Source organism: Rhyacophila brunnea, unplaced genomic scaffold (assembly GCF_057557595.1).
Source record: "Rhyacophila brunnea isolate RB1 unplaced genomic scaffold, BYU_Rbru_1.0 scaffold_23, whole genome shotgun sequence".
In the NCBI taxonomy this organism is placed as follows: Eukaryota; Metazoa; Arthropoda; class Insecta; order Trichoptera; family Rhyacophilidae; genus Rhyacophila; species Rhyacophila brunnea.
The window spans coordinates 12,453,150-12,475,160 of NW_028232893.1; the positions used below are offsets into that span (position 1 = coordinate 12,453,150).

At 35.7% G+C, this 22,011-nt stretch overlaps 1 protein-coding gene across 3 annotated transcripts in view; it reads right to left on the reverse strand.

Moving 5' to 3' along the window:
* Positions 1 to 4,899: 4,899 nt before the first annotated feature.
* The window catches only part of Tango5 (Transport and Golgi organization 5), a 42,908-nt gene continuing 25,796 nt past the window's right edge, over positions 4,900 to 22,011 (reverse strand). For all 3 annotated transcript variants that reach the window (XM_085950204.1, XM_085950205.1, XM_085950206.1), the window contains 7 exons: positions 18,488 to 18,612; positions 16,544 to 16,696; positions 15,118 to 15,217; positions 13,750 to 13,931; positions 12,674 to 12,883; positions 10,637 to 10,861; positions 4,900 to 9,068 (listed from right to left, as the gene is read on the reverse strand). In XM_085950204.1, coding sequence (XP_085806330.1) covers positions 8,795 to 9,068; positions 10,637 to 10,861; positions 12,674 to 12,883; positions 13,750 to 13,931; positions 15,118 to 15,217; positions 16,544 to 16,696; positions 18,488 to 18,612 — 1,269 coding nt within the window. In that variant the 3' untranslated portion in view covers positions 4,900 to 8,794. The remainder of the gene's footprint in view (positions 9,069 to 10,636; positions 10,862 to 12,673; positions 12,884 to 13,749; positions 13,932 to 15,117; positions 15,218 to 16,543; positions 16,697 to 18,487; positions 18,613 to 22,011) is intronic.

The following is a 22,011-nucleotide window of genomic DNA, read 5'->3' on the forward strand; positions in this document are numbered from 1 at the left end:
TGTTAAGTCCCGCAGTTTGCTCTGACAGGCCCCACGGCTTCTCAGAGTGAACTGTGGATGGTTAAGTCGGTCGCCACAGACCATGTAAATAATAGGTAATAGGTAATATAGTATAAGATTAAATTTTTGTTTTGTTGTCAATATGGTAAAGGGTAATTAAATTAAATGTGATTAGTTGTAATAATAATGTATAGTGTAAATTGTAAAATATTCATGTATAATGCAAAGGGTAACCAAGTAATAAAGCGGGATTTATAGATGGGCGTTGGGGGTATGTAATTAGATAGTTAAGATGTACGTAGTGATAAGTGCATATAGATCGATGTCGCTACGCGTCGCACGTACACGGCACAGTAATTGTTGATATATGCTCATAGGCCTGTTGCGAAGGCTCCCTTTTGCACGTATGTGCAATCACAAAGCGTAGCAACACTTAGGCAATCATCGATCCGATTATAATCACGATCCCGCGTAATTAATTTTCATTTCAATTTCGATTATTAATATCCGCGGTCATTCCGCGCGCGGCGTTTCCGAATCGGTATTCTGGCAGCTTTCCTGCTCGCACATACGACGGCGTCTCTGTCGTATGTGTAGAAACCGATTTCGCGATACAAATTTTCTCGCTTTGCAGTGACAGAGCCCCTCTCGCTCGCGTGTATGACGGCATCACGCTCACGCACGACGGGAGAATCGGATCAATGATTTTGGTCGATCAAGGAGACCACGTACTGGAATAAAGTGCGGGAAATCTTTGATCGGCTAGGTATGAGTATGTACTAAGCAATTATTACTGCCTATATGTTTGGTTGACGGAATGACATCCGTCAACTAGTCGTAAGTATGTGCCTGCGGCGACACCGAGCTATATTAGTTGTTAACGTGAGAAAGATTGCACGACCGATACATTTATATATTAGAATCAAGTAACTTCCCCGCGTAATATCGTTTTATATTAAGCTTTTATTTTGTAGTCAGATTACCAATCTACCGAGTTCATGTTTTTAGACCAACGTCAAGTAGGTATTCAGGCCGTCGGGACGCCTCAAAGTTGAGCCCCCCGACGGTAGTTGGCCGAAAGATTGATATGCGCTGTCGTAGGCCTGGTGCCACAAATATGCCAATTTAACCACTGGCATATGACGCCATATCATCCAGGCTAACTTTGTAGTACTCTTGTTTCTGAGTGAGAGGTACCTTCGCCCCGCTAGAGCCCGGAAAGCCGGCCGCCGCGCGAACGCCCCTCCCTCAGCCATGAAGAGCGCCACCACGCGGGGGGTGTGCTGTATCGATAGGTAATTCAACCACGAATCCGTCGATGCCTCGCACGCCTTCGTAGGTGCGTTTTTCGTGGGGCTGGCCCAGAAACAATGCAGTATTGCTACAGCAATTACACGATCTCAGTACTCCTAGGTACTCGAAGGACGTACGTGACGAGTGAGCGACGCTGCCCAGCGGCGAGCGCCGACTCGCGCCTATAATTTTTCTTAGTCGGCCCTTACGTAGATGTCGCGGGTAATTAGTCATTGCACAATTTCCGCCACTCTCGTAAGGAAACCGTTAATTAATTTTGTCACCCGAAAAACGTTGAGCTAAGGGATGAAATCGGCCAGATTTGCATATAAACCCAATATTTTTAAATTCAATATCAGTCTTCGCCCGCTTTTACGATCGTCGTGGCCCAACGTGGGGCGCCACGATGTAGGCCTCCGAATCCTCGGCTAGCTCCGGGCCTGGAGTGGAGGTACATTCAGATGATGGAGAGCAGGTAGGCACTGTTTATACTTATTGAAACTCAAAGTTCTATATTATATTCTAATTTATTAACACCATAACCACAATAAAGTTACAATGTTTATCAAAATATCTAATTTAATTAATCGAAGAAAAGTCAGAGAACACTTATTATTATAACTTAGGTTTAATGCCTTATTATTATCCCTACGTTAACACTAGCGAGATTGCGCGAGCACGGGACCTTGTTGTATAAAGGTTGAGGACCGAGTCCAATAATCAAAGACAAAAAAAATGCGCGAATAAAACGTCTAAGTCGCTGGGTGACACTTCACTCCTATCTGTCAAAGTGACAGTAGGTAGAGAGGTAGGTATCTGCCTGTAGGTATCAGGACCTGGGCGAGTACCTCCTCACAAGTCCTGGAGACTTGTATGTGAAAATGTAGAGAAAATGACGCCACTGACCATCGCAGGTTCAGGGTCGTAAAAGCGGGCGAAGACTGATATTGAATTTAAAAATATTGGGTTTATATGCAAATCTGGCCGATTTCATCCCTTAGCTCAACGTTTTTCGGGTGACAAAATTAATTAACGGTTTCCTTACGAGAGTGGCGGAAATTGTGCAATGACTAATTACCCGCGACATCTACGTAAGGGCCGACTAAGAAAAATTATAGGCGCGAGTCGGCGCTCGCCGCTGGGCAGCGTCGCTCACTCGTCACGTACGTCCTTCGAGTACCTAGGAGTACTGAGATCGTGTAATTGCTGTAGCAATACTGCATTGTTTCTGGGCCAGCCCCACGAAAAACGCACCTACGAAGGCGTGCGAGGCATCGACGGATTCGTGGTTGAATTACCTATCGATACAGCACACCCCCCGCGTGGTGGCGCTCTTCATGGCTGAGGGAGGGGCGTTCGCGCGGCGGCCGGCTTTCCGGGCTCTAGCGGGGCGAAGGTACCTCTCACTCAGAAACAAGAGTACTACAAAGTTAGCCTGGATGATATGGCGTCATATGCCAGTGGTTAAATTGGCATATTTGTGGCACCAGGCCTACGACAGCGCATATCAATCTTTCGGCCAACTACCGTCGGGGGGCTCAACTTTGAGGCGTCCCGACGGCCTGAATACCTACTTGACGTTGGTCTAAAAACATGAACTCGGTAGATTGGTAATCTGACTACAAAATAAAAGCTTAATATAAAACGATATTACGCGGGGAAGTTACTTGATTCTAATATATAAATGTATCGGTCGTGCAATCTTTCTCACGTTAACAACTAATATAGCTCGGTGTCGCCGCAGGCACATACTTACGACTAGTTGACGGATGTCATTCCGTCAACCAAACATATAGGCAGTAATAATTGCTTAGTACATACTCATACCTAGCCGATCAAAGATTTCCCGCACTTTATTCCAGTACGTGGTCTCCTTGATCGACCAAAATCATTGATCCGATTCTCCCGTCGTGCGTGAGCGTGATGCCGTCATACACGCGAGCGAGAGGGGCTCTGTCACTGCAAAGCGAGAAAATTTGTATCGCGAAATCGGTTTCTACACATACGACAGAGACGCCGTCGTATGTGCGAGCAGGAAAGCTGCCAGAATACCGATTCGGAAACGCCGCGCGCGGAATGACCGCGGATATTAATAATCGAAATTGAAATGAAAATTAATTACGCGGGATCGTGATTATAATCGGATCGATGATTGCCTAAGTGTTGCTACGCTTTGTGATTGCACATACGTGCAAAAGGGAGCCTTCGCAACAGGCCTATGAGCATATATCAACAATTACTGTGCCGTGTACGTGCGACGCGTAGCGACATCGATCTATATGCACTTATCACTACGTACATCTTAACTATCTAATTACATACCCCCAACGCCCATCTATAAATCCCGCTTTATTACTTGGTTACCCTTTGCATTATACATGAATATTTTACAATTTACACTATACATTATTATTACAACTAATCACATTTAATTTAATTACCCTTTACCATATTGACAACAAAACAAAAATTTAATCTTATACTATATTACCTATTACCTATTATTTACATGGTCTGTGGCGACCGACTTAACCATCCACAGTTCACTCTGAGAAGCCGTGGGGCCTGTCAGAGCAAACTGCGGGACTTAACACATGAAATATTTTGTTCAGCTTTGCCAAGGGTCATCATCATTTCATCGGTGGCGCATTGACTACCAGGGTCAGACCGAGCGGCTGGGTGGCACTACTCCTTATGGGAGCGCCCCCCTCAGGGGCGGAAAAACCTGTCGGTGACACTGGGTTGCAGACGCTTGTGGCTCCGCGTCCGAGGCGAGAGAGAAGAGATCCTGGCTGGTCGACGTCTGATACGAGAGAAAGCTTTTTGCGCGCGTCCCACTGTCAGATTGCCGGCATTGACGCGCTCTCTGTTTTACCGACAAATTGACTAGTGGCGGTGTGAGCGACCGTTTTTGACAGGCCGCGTCCGTGTTTTGGCGGGAGCGCTGACAAATTTTGAATTTACGATTCTTTGAGGCGGGTTTCGCACGGCCGAGGGTTGCGATAACCGCGAAGAGTGGACGTAGGCTGTGGTATTTTGGGAAATATGATGGTTCGGTCCGCCCTTTGAGGTGGTCTCCTGTGGGAGACCTTCATCTGGTATCAACGTGTACAGGCGCTATAAATGACTATTCAAAAATCGTATATCTGGCAAAGCTGCATCTCCATCAAATGAAATACTTTGAATGGCCATAAAAACGCTTCTTTCTGGAATAATATAGTAAGTTTTACGTCGTACTTACGATCTACAGTCATATATAATGAAGAAATTATATTTTGCAAATTAATGCTTTTATCAGTAATAGAGGAAAATAAAAATACATTTTAAAATTTATTTATATATTATATTTTGTAAGTTTTCTGCAAAATGATTTTGTGTCGCCACTAAAAAATCTAACAATATCTTCACATCTCGGAGTATTACACAATACACATTATTATTATATTATTCATGTTCAATTTTAATTTTATCCAATTAACATACATCACAAAGGTCCCATACTTACAACATTCATTCTCATCACCAGAATACAGTGTTGTTACCAAGAAAATTCATTGTTAACTAAAAATGACAAATTATCAATGAAAATTTATTTTCGACATGTCGTAATAATAATATACAAAACCTTGCTCTCTAATACATATTATTATTTATACTAAAGTGAAAATTTGGCTAAAGCATCATAGGTACCTAACTATATTTGAAATGCGTCTTTTCAAAAACGGTGTTGTAAAAATCTAGTACAACTGCAAATCATTATTATTTATTTAACCTACTGAGATGGATACTTTAAAATTCAGTTTTGGAACAACTCTTGAGTGTATGACGTATGTACTATTGAAAAATAAATAATATAAGACATTAGGATTGTGTCATTATTTGTAGTGTAAATTAACTAGTTTTTTAAAAATACAATAGAATCTCGATTATCCGAATATCATAATAGGTTTTATGCCTTCTGCGAGTTTTCTCGCTCTGAGACCGTGATCGACAGGCCGCATATACAAATTTTGTGAGATATCTCATCTGACTTTAAACTCAAATTACTTAGCCACTGTCGATTGATTTGCATAATCTAAAAAATTAAACACACACTGACACCTGTTTGAATAATTATGAAATACTAAGCCACAAATTATCGATATTAGTGATTTTAGTAAGAGCTTTGCTCTACATTCGACGTTCCGTTAAAAATCTGCGGCCTGTCAGATATTGTCATAGTAATATCATGAGAAATAGAAAATCTTAGGTCAAAATGTAAAAAAAAATATATTATGTAATGCCGATTTTAAGAAAATGTTTCATTGCCAAAAGTGAAAACAGTTGCATGTTTAATTAAGATACATAGTGTGTGAAAATATATTTGTTTAGTAGGTATATGATTTTAGGATAATAAAAGCAAGTCAGCAACATTGTAAATGCGGTAAGTTTTACCAAGCCATTGACACGGGTCATAGGACGGTTCAGTATTATCAATTCTTGGGATTGGTTTAAATTTCCTGCTAAACTATTCAGTAGCATTTCTGTATGGAAACGGTATGTATTCACTGCATCTATGATAATAAGTCTGTTTTATTTTTTTCTACACGACTGAATGACTTGTTTCAGGCAGTTGCGAATAATTATCTATCATTCTCAATTATCTGACCCCATCGTAATCCCATTTATGTCGGTTAATCGAGACTCCACTGTATTGGTGCAATATCTGCATTCAAATTCAATATTCTATTAAAAGTTTTAAATACAAATGCTTTCTGTGCTTTTTGTGTATATATCTTTTGCACTACTGTGGATGGTAATCACTGAAATTATAGGCCTTCTCAAAAATCTCCTTCCATCTGCGTTATCTTGTTGCTTCATTGTTAATAGTCACTCCATTTGGAAGATGCATGCCTTCGCAACCTACTTCCTTCAATGCCAACAGCGATCAACCTCTTGTGAGCGAAAAATTGCAAGTAAAGGATGCTTAAAAGAACTTGGCTTCAAATTACGTCTCTTGACTACTGGCAACTGATGTGTTCAATTCTTCAGCCACATTGTATGTAATGTAGGGACAGTGAAACAGAACAGAGAGACACAGTAAAACCCCATTGATTCGATCATGCTTCAGTCGAATTTTTCTGTAGGCAGGCACATACTTCAATTTCAAATGAATGAGTGTTTACTGTATAAAAGATATTGTTACAAATATGTAAAAATATAAAATAAAAACAATTCCATACATAACGATAATTCACAAAAAAATAGCATATTTTGAATAATATAATAAAATACTTATTTATGGTTTACAATAATAATTATCATATATTATTTACAATAAACGTGTTATTTTTTATTTAAACGAGTGGCAACTATTGCTAAAAAGAAGGAATGGAGGAAAGAATAATCGTTTTGGGAATGAAATATTTTTTTGTTTTCTACAATTAAATAATATAATTTGGTCGGTAGTTTTTTAAAGGATTACACAAATTATATATAATATTCGAAAATTGGTAAAAAAAAATCTTTAGAAAAATGAACACAGACTTTCATCAAAAACATACTTTCATTTTTTATTTGTACTTATGTGTTTCCCGAAAATATAAATTAAAAACAATTTTGGTAACCAATATGTTGCCATCAAAATGAAGCCAAAATGGGGTATAAAATTGAGTGTCAAGAATTTACATTTTTATTATTGAAATTTACTCAAAATATTTATGTATATCACTGGTATATTATATACTACTAAAAAAGAGATTGTCAAAGATTAATAAATATATTAATTAATTATTAGCGCTGAACGAGTTTGTTTTTTTTCCTTATGACATTCAGCATATTGCTACAGGAATAGAATTTGTCAATATCTATAATAAAAATAAAAGTACAGGGTATTTAAAGGGTGTGAGCTGGATATAGAATATGCTTACTCATCAAATTTTGTGTGTTTTTCAATGTCTCTATTCCTTGTCACTGACAACTCGCCGCCATACTCATTTCTATAAAACAACCATTCAAATCGCACCTGTTTTAGTATCATTCAATTTACAGTGGAATGGACAATTAAGGAAAAATAAAAGCTTTGAAATAATAATAATTAATACATAATCAAAATTGCACCATCAAAATAATATGATTAAAAATCACCCCATCGAAAGACATTTCATATAAATAAAACAATATATTACTATTATTATCATAGACACTCCAAAAATCATAATACGTAGCTATCTATACTGTATATGTGACCTTACTCTTAATACAAGAATACATTTATTGTTTAAGATAATTAATCGTTAATCACCGCACGATTTTATTTTTACTTCTCTACCGAGTGAGTTTAACGACCAATGTCCATCATTACAATTAACACGTCACTCACGAATCAATATAATAAGCGTTAACGGATCACTCACTCACTGGACAAAGCGAAATATCCATTATTATAATATAAAGTCTGGCCAGTTTGAATTCATTCCATTGGCCATTTTTGAAACTTGCCATACCAAAGTGAATTAAATAGGGAGTTGACAAAATTCATTATGAAAGTATATTAACTGAGTAATGAGTTTTTTATGCTCACTAAAACTTGAAAAGGTATGTAGTTTTCATTAATTCTGGAATCCATTTATTATAACATTAATAAATGAAAAAATTAACCTATAAATAGCCTCATGTGATTCCATAGTCAAATTCTCAGAACTAATGAAAATAAACAATTATTAAAATACAGACATTTGCAGATACGAAAGTCATCACTGTTTGACATGATAATCTTATAATGAATATTATGTAGCTTGGAAAAACTGTCAATCTTATTACAGCATTTTTTTAATATGAAAACTGTGTAACGGACGTCATCATTTCCAGTACAAAAAAGAATAACCCAGTACGTGATATTTTTACCGATTTGACGACAGGTGATCATGATATAGGTTTAAGGCGAAGTGATACTAAAGTGTTACTAGCGACACAGTGGCAGAATTATGAAACTTTTTTTATTTTATAAGAAAATTTATATTAATATAATTAAAAAAGTTTTTTAAATTAAATAAAATATACATTATTTATACAATCAATGCGAATGCTGTGGAATAATTTTGGGCATATTTAATCGCCCATCAGAACACAGACTCGATTCATTTGGACATGTTTACGTGATCAGCGCAGTATAAATCTCTTGTGCACATTTGAAAGAACATCATTTGAATGGATTGTAAAATAGCTCTTTTTCAATTGTTGAAGTTTAACTTTCAATTAAAAAATACATATCTTATTAATGTTTTTAGACCAATTTTACAGGAGAATTTTAATTGGATGTTTTGTAATTCCGTCACCGGATGAGACTAATCACTATACTCCCTATTAAAACAAAAATGGCCGATAGAAGAAATCAAACCGTCATCGCACAGGACGGTCCGTAAAGCGAAGAATAGTCCACGTCGAAAAAATGCAAACGTCTCCACCGTTTCGTAATCATAATTAACTAATAGTTTTGTGCCGCGGCGGCCGGTGAATTTCGTTAATCCTTCTGCTTCCTCGACTTGCTCGGGGCGGGATGCATCCGCCGGTAGCAGCTCTGCGCCAGCGAGTTGATGATGGACACCAGGAAGAAGGCCACCATCGCCAGCACAAACTTGTCGAAGATGGCCGACAGCTTGGAGGCAGGCGCGGTCGAGGAGGAGCCGCCGCCGCGGTGTAATCTCGCCCGCTGGCCTCGTAACAGTTCTAAGAGAGGCTCTTCCAGTTTGGCCCCCAGTCCTCCAGGAATGTTGTGAAGCCAGCCTAACGCCTCACTGTAATTAATATAAAGAAATAAATTACTAATTTAGAATGTTGAATTATATAAACAATAAGATTGAAAAATGTCCGCAACAAGCCAAAATCCAAAATGGCAAGCAATAACCATCCCCAATTGGCTAAAATTAAAGGTTGTCTACCAATCGCATTGTGCAATCTTAGCCTTGGACACTGCAGATGTGTCTTTAAACAGAAACGCGTATCTGTAATTCATTTCAATGTTTGCCATGCATTTAATTGAATCTAATTAAAATTTCGATCGATTCGAAGAATTGAATTAAAATAAATTAATTTCAATGTGTAATTTTAATTGAAAATGTAAAACCGGGAATTGAGTGTACTAAAATAGAACAGGACTGCAGAAACTACACGCAAATAGCGGGAAAATACAACTGTACGTATTCTATATTATATAATGATCTATGACTTCCCATGTCCGGAAAAAGCGCACCAAAAAAAAGTTTACAAACTCAATGATTCAGAAACATGCCAATATGTTCAATTTTATTTAAAGTACTTCTATTAATCTTCGGTAAAGCTAGGGTTTTCTAAGAAAGTGGTGCTGTTATGTAGCGGCCGTAACGTGACGTGATGCGGCGGACGTAAGAAAACGACTGGAAGAACAATAACCAGAGATGTAAACTTAAAAAAAGACGGACAACAGTCAGTGAGCGTATTGCGGTGGAGAATGGACGATCTAGACATATAATTATTACTATATTTGGAAGATAACGAGTCAACGGAAGACGAAAACTGTCATTTGGAGGAGAGCAAGATATTTAGAAATCTCATATTTTTGCCAGTATTGTATGCTTATGTACTGAATCACATAAGAGATGGCTTTTCTATAGTCTTTGCTTCAAGTTTAAGTTAAGTTTCATTATTCCTTACAAAATTAATCAATAATTTGTCATTTTCACTGGTCCAAATTACGTTTGCAGTGTTTACACCCATTTTTTATTTTAAAATGGTCACCGCTACACAGAAAAAAATGTGCCATGACTATGTGTTCCGCTATGACGGCAGTCATGTAAATGGCGACACCATTATTTGACGTTACGTCGCAACCTACGCTCACTAGGAAACCAACGCCATCTGGTTTGCATAGACAACGTTTTAGTGAAGTCAACCACCGCTTTCTTAGGAAACCCTAGCTTTAGGGTCAATCGGTCAATAAGAATGGGCATATTGTTGTAATTTGAAAATATATTACGATCGAAAGTCCTCAAAAGACTAAGAATCACTAAGGCACACTCAAGACGATATAGTGAAATGGAAGATCTCTGATGACCAAAAGTTTGCAGGTGCATCAAAATGCAAAGCATTGAACACCAATTTTCACTCACTAATACAATGCAATTTCAGGGAGACCTTTACAAGCTGGGGAAAATGATGCCTTCGTCAACTTCTGAAGCTGTACCATGTATCCAATAAAAACTTGACAAAAAAGAAGGGTTGAATCACTCTTGTTATAATTTTCCAAAAATAAGCAGGTAGATCTTACAGTTTTCTAGAAATGCAATACCTAACCTAATAACAAACGAAAAGGATAAAATGCACTTACATAATAAGTGTCTCGTTGAACGCGACAATAACAAACACTTTCTGGATATGCATCTTGATGATGGCTTTCCCGATGAGTGTGGCGCCGAAAAAGGTCCAGAATGGCACCAGAAAATGGCCGCAGGTGAGGCCGGCCAAGTCGAACAGTGGGTTGGGGATGGAGGCGCACGCCAGGATGCCCAGGAAGCCAACCTTCTCAACCAGCTGTTGGACCAGGTCTTTGCCTCTGAAAAATGATTATAATTATTAATAACACATAATATACCACAAGCAACTTTGAACTCCATGATAAATATTTGACACTCAACAAAGAGTTGCAATATGACCATACTACTTTACAGTAATGTCATGGTACCATATTGAACAGATGCTTGTAACAGTTGAAGAAAAACCTTCTTCCATGTACCCACTGAGCTTTTATATATGAAAGCCAAGCTGTAAGCACGTTACTAAGGCTAATGATTAAATCATTCCGCATTGCAGATTCATTAAATAGTAAGGTTAGGACTTTTATTCTTAGATTTAATCACCACGACCGCACTGAAATAAAAATGACTCGTGTTACTATTAAAATTGTAGGTCGTATTATTATTTAGATTAGGGAAAAATCTACAAAGGGAGATGAAAACAACGGGCTGCCATTTTTTTCTATTTATAAAAAATATGTGCACCACTCCCAACGCAGTGAATATTAATTTTTTTATTCACCAATTCAATTATATTAAAAATGTCCTGCGCATTTATTCTATACACCAGACTGCTATCGGCGGCTATCGAGGGTAGATTTTCATATTTTTGTATTGAAGTATTATAATTTTTACAATAAGTTAGTTGTGATTGTTACAATAAGTGCTATGTTTTAACAGCATCTCTCTTGGCGGTGTTAATTTTTAGAGAGAGATAGACAGTTTGACTGTTTAGACGGCTAACTTCTTGTAAAAATTATTATAATACCTCAATACAAACATGTGATAAACTACCATCGATAACCGCCTATAGCGGCCGATAACAGTCATGTATATAGAATAGATGCGCTGGAATAACTATATTTTCTAATGTTTATCGTAATATATTTTTTGACATTTTGTTACACTGTATGTATAACTCAGTGACGAAGAGTGGAGGTAGGCTGTTAAGATCCGCCATAAATAGTGCATATTAAACTTTGTTAGCCATACGTATTTGTTTTTATTGAACTAAGACTACAATTTACAGATGGTGTTGGTTAGTTTTTAAAAATCAATTAAACCCTGCCTGACCAAGCCGTAATAGTTTTGGTATACTTTGGGCGATACAACAAAGTTGTGCACACTTTTTCATTCATACTTATTTGTTTTCGTTGGATTAAAAATACATATTCCGCATATTATTGGTTCATTTTATTAAATTCTTATAAAATATTATTATATCTATAAAATATCCAAAGTTATGTATGATTTAATTGCATAGTTTTAGATATTTTATAGATGGACGAGTATTTTTTGATTATTATCTATTATGGCTTGGTTGTCGCTAGGTTTAATTGAATTTTAAAAACTAACCAACACCATTTGTAAATTTTAGTATCATTTCAATGAAAACAAATACGTATGACTGACAAAGTTTAGTGTGCACTATTTATGGTAGTTTTTAACAGCCTACCCTTCGCCACTGGTATAACTAATTGTTTATAATGATGCTTTTAATCTACTTTACCGAAAACTTGTTTTACGCTTGTCGAGCTCTTGTGCAGCCCTAGCAAATAAATTTCAGAGGACAAAAACGGGATGTCTACAAATGAATCTGCAATACAATCACTAGTGCTATTGACCATCGGTTTCATAATATTATATTATAGGCTCTGTCTCTATAGAAGGTTTTCTTCAAAGACTTCGGTTATAGCAATTGGTATTATCATTTATCTTTTATGAAATCAATTCCCACCAAGCACTCTTTCCCATCTCATTCAATGAAATTCTTAAAATTCTTAAAATTTAATTATATTTATTCATTGTAAACCCCAACATTTTATCAGACGCCGGAAACATCATTGACTCACCTGTCTAACATAGTCACCGGGGGTTTCCCTCTGTTGATAGGAATGACAGGCGGTTTGTGAGCCAAACGAGCCGCTCTCGCCATGAAGTATGGAGGGAGCTCCCCTAACGCTGTGCCTAACCCCCAGAGCATGGCTTCTACTCGGACCTTGGACATTATGTTCCAGATTGATGTCTCCCACCGGGGGTCCATTTCTGACGGGCAAATAATTCTGAAAAAAACGAACATACAGTAAAACCTCATTAATACGAATTCCACGGGAACGAAAATCGAAAAAAAATTCGAATTACGAATTATGAAATGTATGGGGGGAAAATATTAAAATTTTGAAAAAAAAATTGTTGATTTTTATCAATATTGTTTACGATCATAGATATACCTACCAAATTTTCAGTTTTGTGTGTGTTAATGGGTCATAAAATGTCAGGATTATTTTTATTACCTTCTTAAAATAAGTAATTTGTGTTTTACGAAAAGTCTGCCACAATTTTCAATGACTGGCTCATGAAAGTGTACTTGATTTACGATTTATTGAATATTTTTATATGCCTGGACTCTGAAATAATTTCGAATTACGAAATTCGAATTAAATGTATGGTTTTATATGAAAATAATGATCAAGGGACTTTTTTTTCGCGAAAATTTCAAATTACGGCGAATTTCGAATTATCCTTGTTCTTATTAACGAGGTTCTACTGATTTTTTATTCATAATGTGTACGAGATTCTATAAATAATAAATATCAGATTTAACATTATGTTGGCGGATATAGCGTAGACAAGTTATCTATCTACTAACTTTTGAAGTATCTGGCATTATACAGAATACAACCATTCAGCATAGGCGAAGGTCTGATCGTGGTATCTATTTATCCATAGGTATATTTTATTCATTTCAATATCTCCCCCCCGCATGGGTTGGTCCAAGAACACATATATTTAGCTATAGTGGTATAATTTAACCTTCGATTTGCGCAGATACAATTTCTCCCAGTGTGTGGATATAGGCAGGGCGAAAGTGATTAATGTTACGGTTGCCATTCTCGACTGTACATACATCAAGCCAATGTCTACTTACTCATTAGGATAAGGTGGCGAGGGGAAATTAAGCGCCCCGCACTCATAAGCGGCAAGCGTGACCTGCGCTATGTGCGGCCCCAGGTACAAGAGAAATGTGTGCAGGCCGGTGCCGAGACCCACAGACGACAGCACTCCCAGGACAATCCACCAGCCCCACCATAATGCTGACGAGAGGCCAACCTGAAATATCCAATAAACCAAATAAATATATATGACAAATGGGGTTTTCCAATAGAATTTTTATGACGGCTATAAACACGATTCATTCTACAATTAATGCAGAAATTAATTAATGCAAATGAATCTAATAGTGCCTGTACATACATGGATTTACTGGCAGCAATAGTGTGTATTTTAAACTATCATGACAATAACTATTTACACGTAAAAGTGCTGACTGTCTCTCCAATCTCATTCTTCAAGAGTGAGCGAGATGTGATGTTATCATTTTATGGTACTATTTGACAGGTAGTGAAAATCGGTTAACCACAAAATTCATTTGTAGTTCGTTTTTTTGCCAGCAGGTTCGCCATAATCATTCTACTGCGCAGGTGCAGATCGAAAAATTCTCAACTGTCACATGAAAATTCAGAAGCTTTCGAGTTTCTTTGATTCATGCATGTAATCTTGCAACTGCAGGATAATACATGTTTACACAAACATTTTCTTGTTATGGCTGTGATAATACATACTGTCAGCAGTAAATCCACGCACGTGTAAATGGGGTATTATAGCGCCTGTACACGTGCATGGATTTACTGGCAACAATAGCATATAAATTAAATTATCGTGGCAGTAACTGTTTATACGCAAAAGTGCTGACTGTCTTGCCGATTTCATTCTTCAAGCGTACCTGAATATAATACGTGTTGTTGTCATTGATATGGCCGCCATAATACATACTGTCAGCAGTAAATCCATGCATGTGTAAACGGGCTATTATAACATTTTGTCTTTTTCTAAAAATTTAATAAAATGGAAAATGTTAGGGTAGTACCTATTGATTTACATTGATCAAATTAGCATTGTACTCCATTGACTTTGTAATGGTTGTCACCATCACTCTGCTGCAGTAACGTCTTCAATTAATAATTTCTTCATTTGTTAGTTCATTTGATGGGTATAAAATAAACTCGATTCCTCGGTAGAGAAATATAAGCAGGTTGTATTTTTTTTATATGCAGGATAATATTATTATATTACTGTTTATAACTGTCATGTCCTCGAAAGTGTTAAGCATCCCTTTGAGACAGTCTAGGTCTAGGTAGTCGAGGTTACATCAAAAAATTAATCAAAAAACGATGTGAAATTTTAAACGCATGAAACTTACTGTTATTTACTTGTTATTGAATCAAAGATTCCTCACCTGCATGAATGGCTGATGAGGGCCTTTTATTTGGAATAGAACTACAGTCACCAGTGAGATGATGATACTTAGAAAAACTAATCCTTTATATGCAGGCAGCCTGAAACAAAGAAATACAATGAAAATTAATACAGGTAATTCACTCGCCAGTGGCAGAATCAATGTCATTCAATTGTTTTTGAATATATTATGTGTAACAACAAAAGGAACTATACAACTATAATATAGCAAGTGTAATAACAAAATATCGATTAAAGAACATTTTTTAATATTGTCCATGTGATAACTTTCAAAAAATTGATACTGTCTGGGTTGATAACATTGAAATTTTATGTAAAATTTGATTATTTCTTTTCCTTTAAAAGCCAGTATCAATGAAATTAAAACTAAAGACCAAATCTACCTATAACTAATAAATAAAATATTTAAAAATTTTCAATTTTTAAATGAAATCATCAACTATTTATTAGATCTAGGTATATACAATTTTTCACAAAACCATTATTTTTAAAATAATGCATTTTTTTTAAAATAATGCATTTTTTTATAAATATAGTACATAAAAGTTTATAGAGATATAAATTACAAGTTACAAAATGATAACCAGTCTAAATTATATCATATTCAACAAGTTGGTTTACTAGTTGATACATAGCTATTTTCATTGTAACACCATTATCAAGACTAGAAAGATAAACAAAACGCTTTGTCTCAGTTCAAGTATTTAACCAACAGAAAGATACTGCCACACTCCTCACTCCACCCAAGGATAATACTCTACTACTGTACGAAAATATCTTTTTGGCTACGCTTCCAGGCGCTGTTGTTTACTAAATGGGAGGAGGTTATAATAGAATTGCGGTTAAAAATGGGTGGAGCATGTAAGTTCACAGTTTTAACATGTAGCCAAGAAAATGTTTTCGTACAGTACTTAGTTTATTAATTAACTTCACTTGAAAACATTTGTTATTAAAATATTGTATAGTCTGTTGTGAATGTGAGTTTCAAATGGATCGTTGGCGTATAAAACGATAAAATGGCAGCCTGCTGCTCTTGTATTGGTTACTTACTTACATAACTACTGTTACTGGCGATTTTACATGAATTAAATGATGGTTCATTTTATAAAAAAAAATGCTTCGAGGCTTGTAACCAAAGCCAAATCGTTTCATTTCTGTGGAAACGAATCTCACGAGTACAAGCGTGAAGGTAACAAGAAACTCATCTGCAATGCAAAATGACATGCATGTAATTTAATTATCGGTCTTTCTAAGTTCTTCTCCATTTTCATAATATATAAAAAAAACCATCTGCATAATGATATCTCCAGATTGTGGGATCCATAAATACACTTCAAGCGTACAATGATTTTTTGCTCGCGATTCGATTATAATTGTATACAAAAATTTTGTGGTGGAATACTCACTTTTGGGCCATCTGCACAATAAGGAAACTTATCTCCCGGAAGAAATAATCTAATGTGGAGAGGGGGTGCCGCCACAGCACGAGGTGGGAGCAGTCGGGGGCTGCACCCTCCTGGCTGCCGCCTTTCGCCCCCCGCCCGGGCCCTGAATATTCACTGCAATCAAAAAGACATTCATAATAATACAGAACAAGTAAATTTTAGAATAGGTACTGTTACACCCCCGAATGGTCCCCATTTGGGGATGTCCCTGTGTATCTGGAGGGGCCCGAGGCGGTATCAAATCCAACAAATAGTAAGGGCTGATTACGAAAATAAATAATAATAGAGCCGGCAATGCCGTACATTATGACCGTTGAAAAATATTTGCAACGTCGCCGTTTTTCGACAACGCTCTCGTTGAAAGCGAAACACAAGATGGCGGGTAATACGCTGCAAACAGCCAAACAGTAAACACGCACATTTCGTCCTCCATAAAATAAATTATTAAAAATGTTACCATTATATAATATTAACTTAAATAAACCTCGCCGCTTCTATCACAATTCCGGTGTGTTAATTGTCCACCTCCACATCCCGAATCCAGACGAAAAACCATACAAAAATAAAAGTGACAGCGTGCCATCACTTTCGAAAATGGAGGGAAATGACAGTACATACATAATATCTTTGGAAGCGTAGAGCCTCGAATGAAATGTTATCGTGGTCTAACAATAATAAATAATCATTATCACTGATATCTAAGCTTGCCATACGACCGGATTGTCAACTGATCGAGCCTCCTGATGATTTATATATATATTAAATAAACATTTTTTTTTTTATTTAACGAATAAGACACAAGTTTTGAGAACGTAACATTCTATATTACATTGAATATACATAATTTTAAAACATATCATGCATATACACAATAGTAAAAATCATTTTGTAGAAAAAAATACGACACCCGACGGGAATCTGTATCTTATTAACTTATATCCTATTAACATATTATAATAAAGAAAATGTGATGATTGCGAATTTACGTGTAAAATGTAGGTTTATGATTATCTGTAGTGTGTTTTCTTCACCCTGTTAAAAATGTGTTTTTATGCTAACATGGTTTAAAAAAGTAGTGATTATTTTTTATTTAAACTGATTTTTTTGCTTTAAGACGGCTTAAAAAACTAAAAAGAATAAGAATAAGTATGTGTGTACATATTTATCAAAAAATTGCGTTGCAATGGACCGCACGCCACTGGTGCATACATATGTTGTCACCGGATGCCGTCCAGACATACATACCTACATACATGGCGCCACTAGTCAGTCACTTCGGGTTCGATACGAAAGACGCGCCGCGTGCTTCGGCGTCAGCGTTATTAAATATTTCCAGCGATGAGAGTGATTTTTCGCTAGCGAAAAACAGCAGGTAACTGGCACGTTTATTGTCAAGGAGTGACACTGAATGAATATATTTCTCTATGCCAAATTTAATTGAAATCGGAAACTATGTATTTTTATATATAAATATTTTTATGTATAAATAATAAATAAATTCGATTTATATTTGAGTTCAAGAATTTCGTATTTTGAGTTGATTTTAAGTGATGGAAACTATCTACCATTTTTGTATGGGCACCTTATCTTTTTTAACACAGTTTTGTTTTGCACGGTAGTCTTTGGAACGTATCCCCCGTGCAAAAAGAGGATTGGGTGTATTATTAAACTGTGTCGTGACATAAAAAAAATTAACTTAAGAATTCAGAGATTCCCAAATATACATGGCCCACACTTTTCAGAAAAAAATATAAACAGTTTCAATTGTGCAATTTTATACAGCAATTATAATTAGGTGAATGTACAATGATGTATTTTATTCATCATACCCTGCGTCCAGATGGCAAGTGTCCAGCTGTCCCTTGGAGCGTATATTAATGAAATAAGACTGAAAATAATTATTACCCTTGTAGTGACTTCTCTGATGTGTGGACATCGCCATTGCTCTTCTGCGCAGCAGGCATGACGGACGATTGATTTAGGTCTCCACTATTCGCTGCCACCAGTTTATGGTAACCCAGGCGTGACAACTGAAAACATTAGTTCAACATTAGATAACGAAACAGCATACTGACATATTGTGACAAAACGAACGGACAGTAATTTCGTAATTACACATCAAAAGACCACTAATGGGCTACGAATTGCCTTTCAATGTGCGTTAAAATGTTGAGGAGTTGAAGATTGAACTGATACAAGTGCATTATATTATATGCACGATTGTAAATTCTACATCAATATTCCGTAAATGAAGTATTGTCTCAAATAATTTGTTTTCACTATAACAGGAAAAATATCGGTATATCTGTATACTTTTAATGTTTGAAGGAGGACAAATCAGAACAAAACATAAAAATAATAATGATATTTTATACAATACGTCAATGTTGGAAGTAAAATGGTTATATCTTTTCATATAGCGTCAGTAGCGAAGGGTGGAGGTACGCTGTTAAGATCCGCCGTAAATAGTGCACATCAAACTTTGTTAGACATACGTATTTGTTTTTATTGAACTAAGTAAGACTACAATTTACAGATGGTATTGGTTAGTTTTTAAAAATCAATTAAACCCTGCCTAAACAAAACCATCATAGTTTTGATATACTTTGGGCGATAAGACAAAATTGAGCACACTTTTTCATTCATTTAACATACATAATTCTGAAAACACTTATGAGAAAATATAGCCAATAGAAAAAATCTTTTTTGAAAAAAGTAAGACACCCGGCAGGAATCGAACCTGCGTCTCTTGGGTATCGCGCCCTGTGCATTACCACTATGCTACTACTACCATGCTTAATTGTAATTGTATAGCTGCTCATAAGCGCTCTCCAAATTGATACTTATTTGTTTTCGTTGGATTAAGACTACAAACTACACATATTGTTGGTTATTTTTTTTTAATTCATTAAGTCCTGCCTAAACCAAACTATAACAGATAAAAAATATTATCCTATCTATAAAATATTCAAAGTTATGTATGATTTAATTGCATAATTTTAGATATTTTATAGATAGACGAGTATTTTTTGACTATTATCTATCATGGCTTGGTTTCGCAGGGTTTAATTGAATTTTAAAAACTAACCAACACCATCTGTAAATTGTAGTCTTATTTCAATGAAAACAAATACGTATGACTGACAAGGTTTAGTGTCCACTATTTATTGCAGATCTTAACAGCCTACCCCCACCCTTCGCCACCGTATAGCGTAGTTGCATGTTTAAATCTTACTTCACATATAAATACATTTTTTAATTATGTCACTTGTACTTGTTTAATCCTCAGCACTTCAATTATAACATCATTAATATGCTTTTCTGACACTCAAACATTAAAAAGAACAGTAAATTTCTTTCAACCTATAAAAAAACAAAATATATTAGTAACAGTTGCAAGGAGAAATTAAGCACAATTGAACAGTTAACTTTAAGGTGTAGCTACCGTGAAAAACAGAAAATCTGAAAAGCCTTCGGTGGTAATAGAGTACTTATGTACAATAATTCTCTGGTGGTACAGAAAAAATTTCGAGAGGCATGCGGTTCAACTTTATTCAAACGAGAAATAAATCAGCAGGTCAGACGACCTAAAACAAAGTCTTGAATCAAACTTTAGACAGAAAATTTTCAATTGGCTGCTCAGAATATATAAAAATGACTAGAAATTTGTCAAAAGTGGAGTACGGCGGTAAAATCTACGTTCAGGGTACAAACATGCTGTAAGTTGAGGAAACACTGCAATAATTAAATGATACCCATTACAGTGGGATGAATACTTCATCAGAATTTATATTTTTTTTTTCGATATCTTATGACCGAGTTATGGTCCTAATCTTTCGCCCTAAGTAAAGTTAATCGTTGTCGAGATTTATAGAAAATATATTAAATGACGAGTAAATTCCTTCACTTTTTGACCATTTTCATATACAATAATAATTTTGTCAAACAAATAATTATTTTATCATATTAATACTATCGACTGAAGGTGCTTGATGGAATTTGAATTTAAATTCTAATGGATTCAAGCTCTGTACTATTCCATTTAAGTAATTTTTTGCGACCCGGGTTTCGCCTTTCGGCATCTTCAGGCGCCGTGTGCACTCACCAAATAAATATTATAATATGCTATCGAGTGTATTGTTATTAATAAGATAGGGTTTTTACTAATTAGGTTTTTTACTGACACTTCAACTATTCATAATTTGTTTATTGTATTTTTTGTAACCTTTGACTTGATAGGTAGGTAATGGAGTTTTTACCTACTTTATTGTATTGATCTATATAAGCTAGAGTAAAGAGAGTTCGTTATCAGTGTGTGTTTACCTTTGGTGAGTGTACACGGCGCCTGAAGATGCCGAGAGGTGAAACCCGGGTCGCAAAAAACGACTTAAATGGAATAGTACAGAGCTTGAATCCATTAGAATTATTTTATCGTTTGCAAGTGCGAAATGTCATAAAAGAGAGGAGTATCTGTATTATTCCTATAGATATGGTGTATGGATAAAAATATCGGGTAGCGTTCAAAACTAGCGTCACCTTAAACAAGACGCCTGTCAAAATTAATTTACGTGATATATTTATATTCTCAAACATTGCCAACAAGTTTTAAGAAGCTTCAGAAAATTTAATAAAATCGGTTTCGATAACATTTGGCACATGCTAAGATTTCCCATTGAGTAGTAATTTTATATTTATCATTAGAATACTAGATGCACAATAATAGAATGTGCCAGATAAAACAGGAAGTTTATTTATATTTTATTTTATTGAATAAAAATTGTTTTTTTGTTTAAATTTATCACATTTTTTATACTGTGATTTGGCACCATTATTGCCAGAGATGATGAATAAAATATTCTTCTATATAGATGGATCCCAAACATATAAAACTGAAGCAATAAAATCAATCCAGCAGGGTTATTCCAACTGGTTAACATGGCAACACGTTTTCTTTATTTTTATCGATCCAAAATGGCACACTCGAAGCAATTCCGTATACAATCTACGATAATTAATTAGTAACACAGGGCACTGCGTCTTACTTCATTGCAAATGCATCCGATTAGAATCCCTAATTGGATCTAATTGGATGCACTTGTAATGAAGTTTGACATATCGATACCTTACATAGGAAAACAACTCAAAATTTCAAGGTTTTGAGATTAACTGTTAATTCTACATTAGATGATGTAGAATTGTCTTTTCTTTATAATTCAAGAAAAAAATAACCCAAAATATCTTTAATGGGTCATAAAATTGAATGACCCTTTCTGGAATCAATCATTAATTCAATTATAAATGGGAATATCTGGGTTGATTATTTGTTTAACGGTAAAATTTCATTGAGCATTGGCCAAGTTCATTTGAACTTAATAAAAAATAAACAAATTTACTTAAAAAATTAAGACTTGAACATCGAAATAAGAATC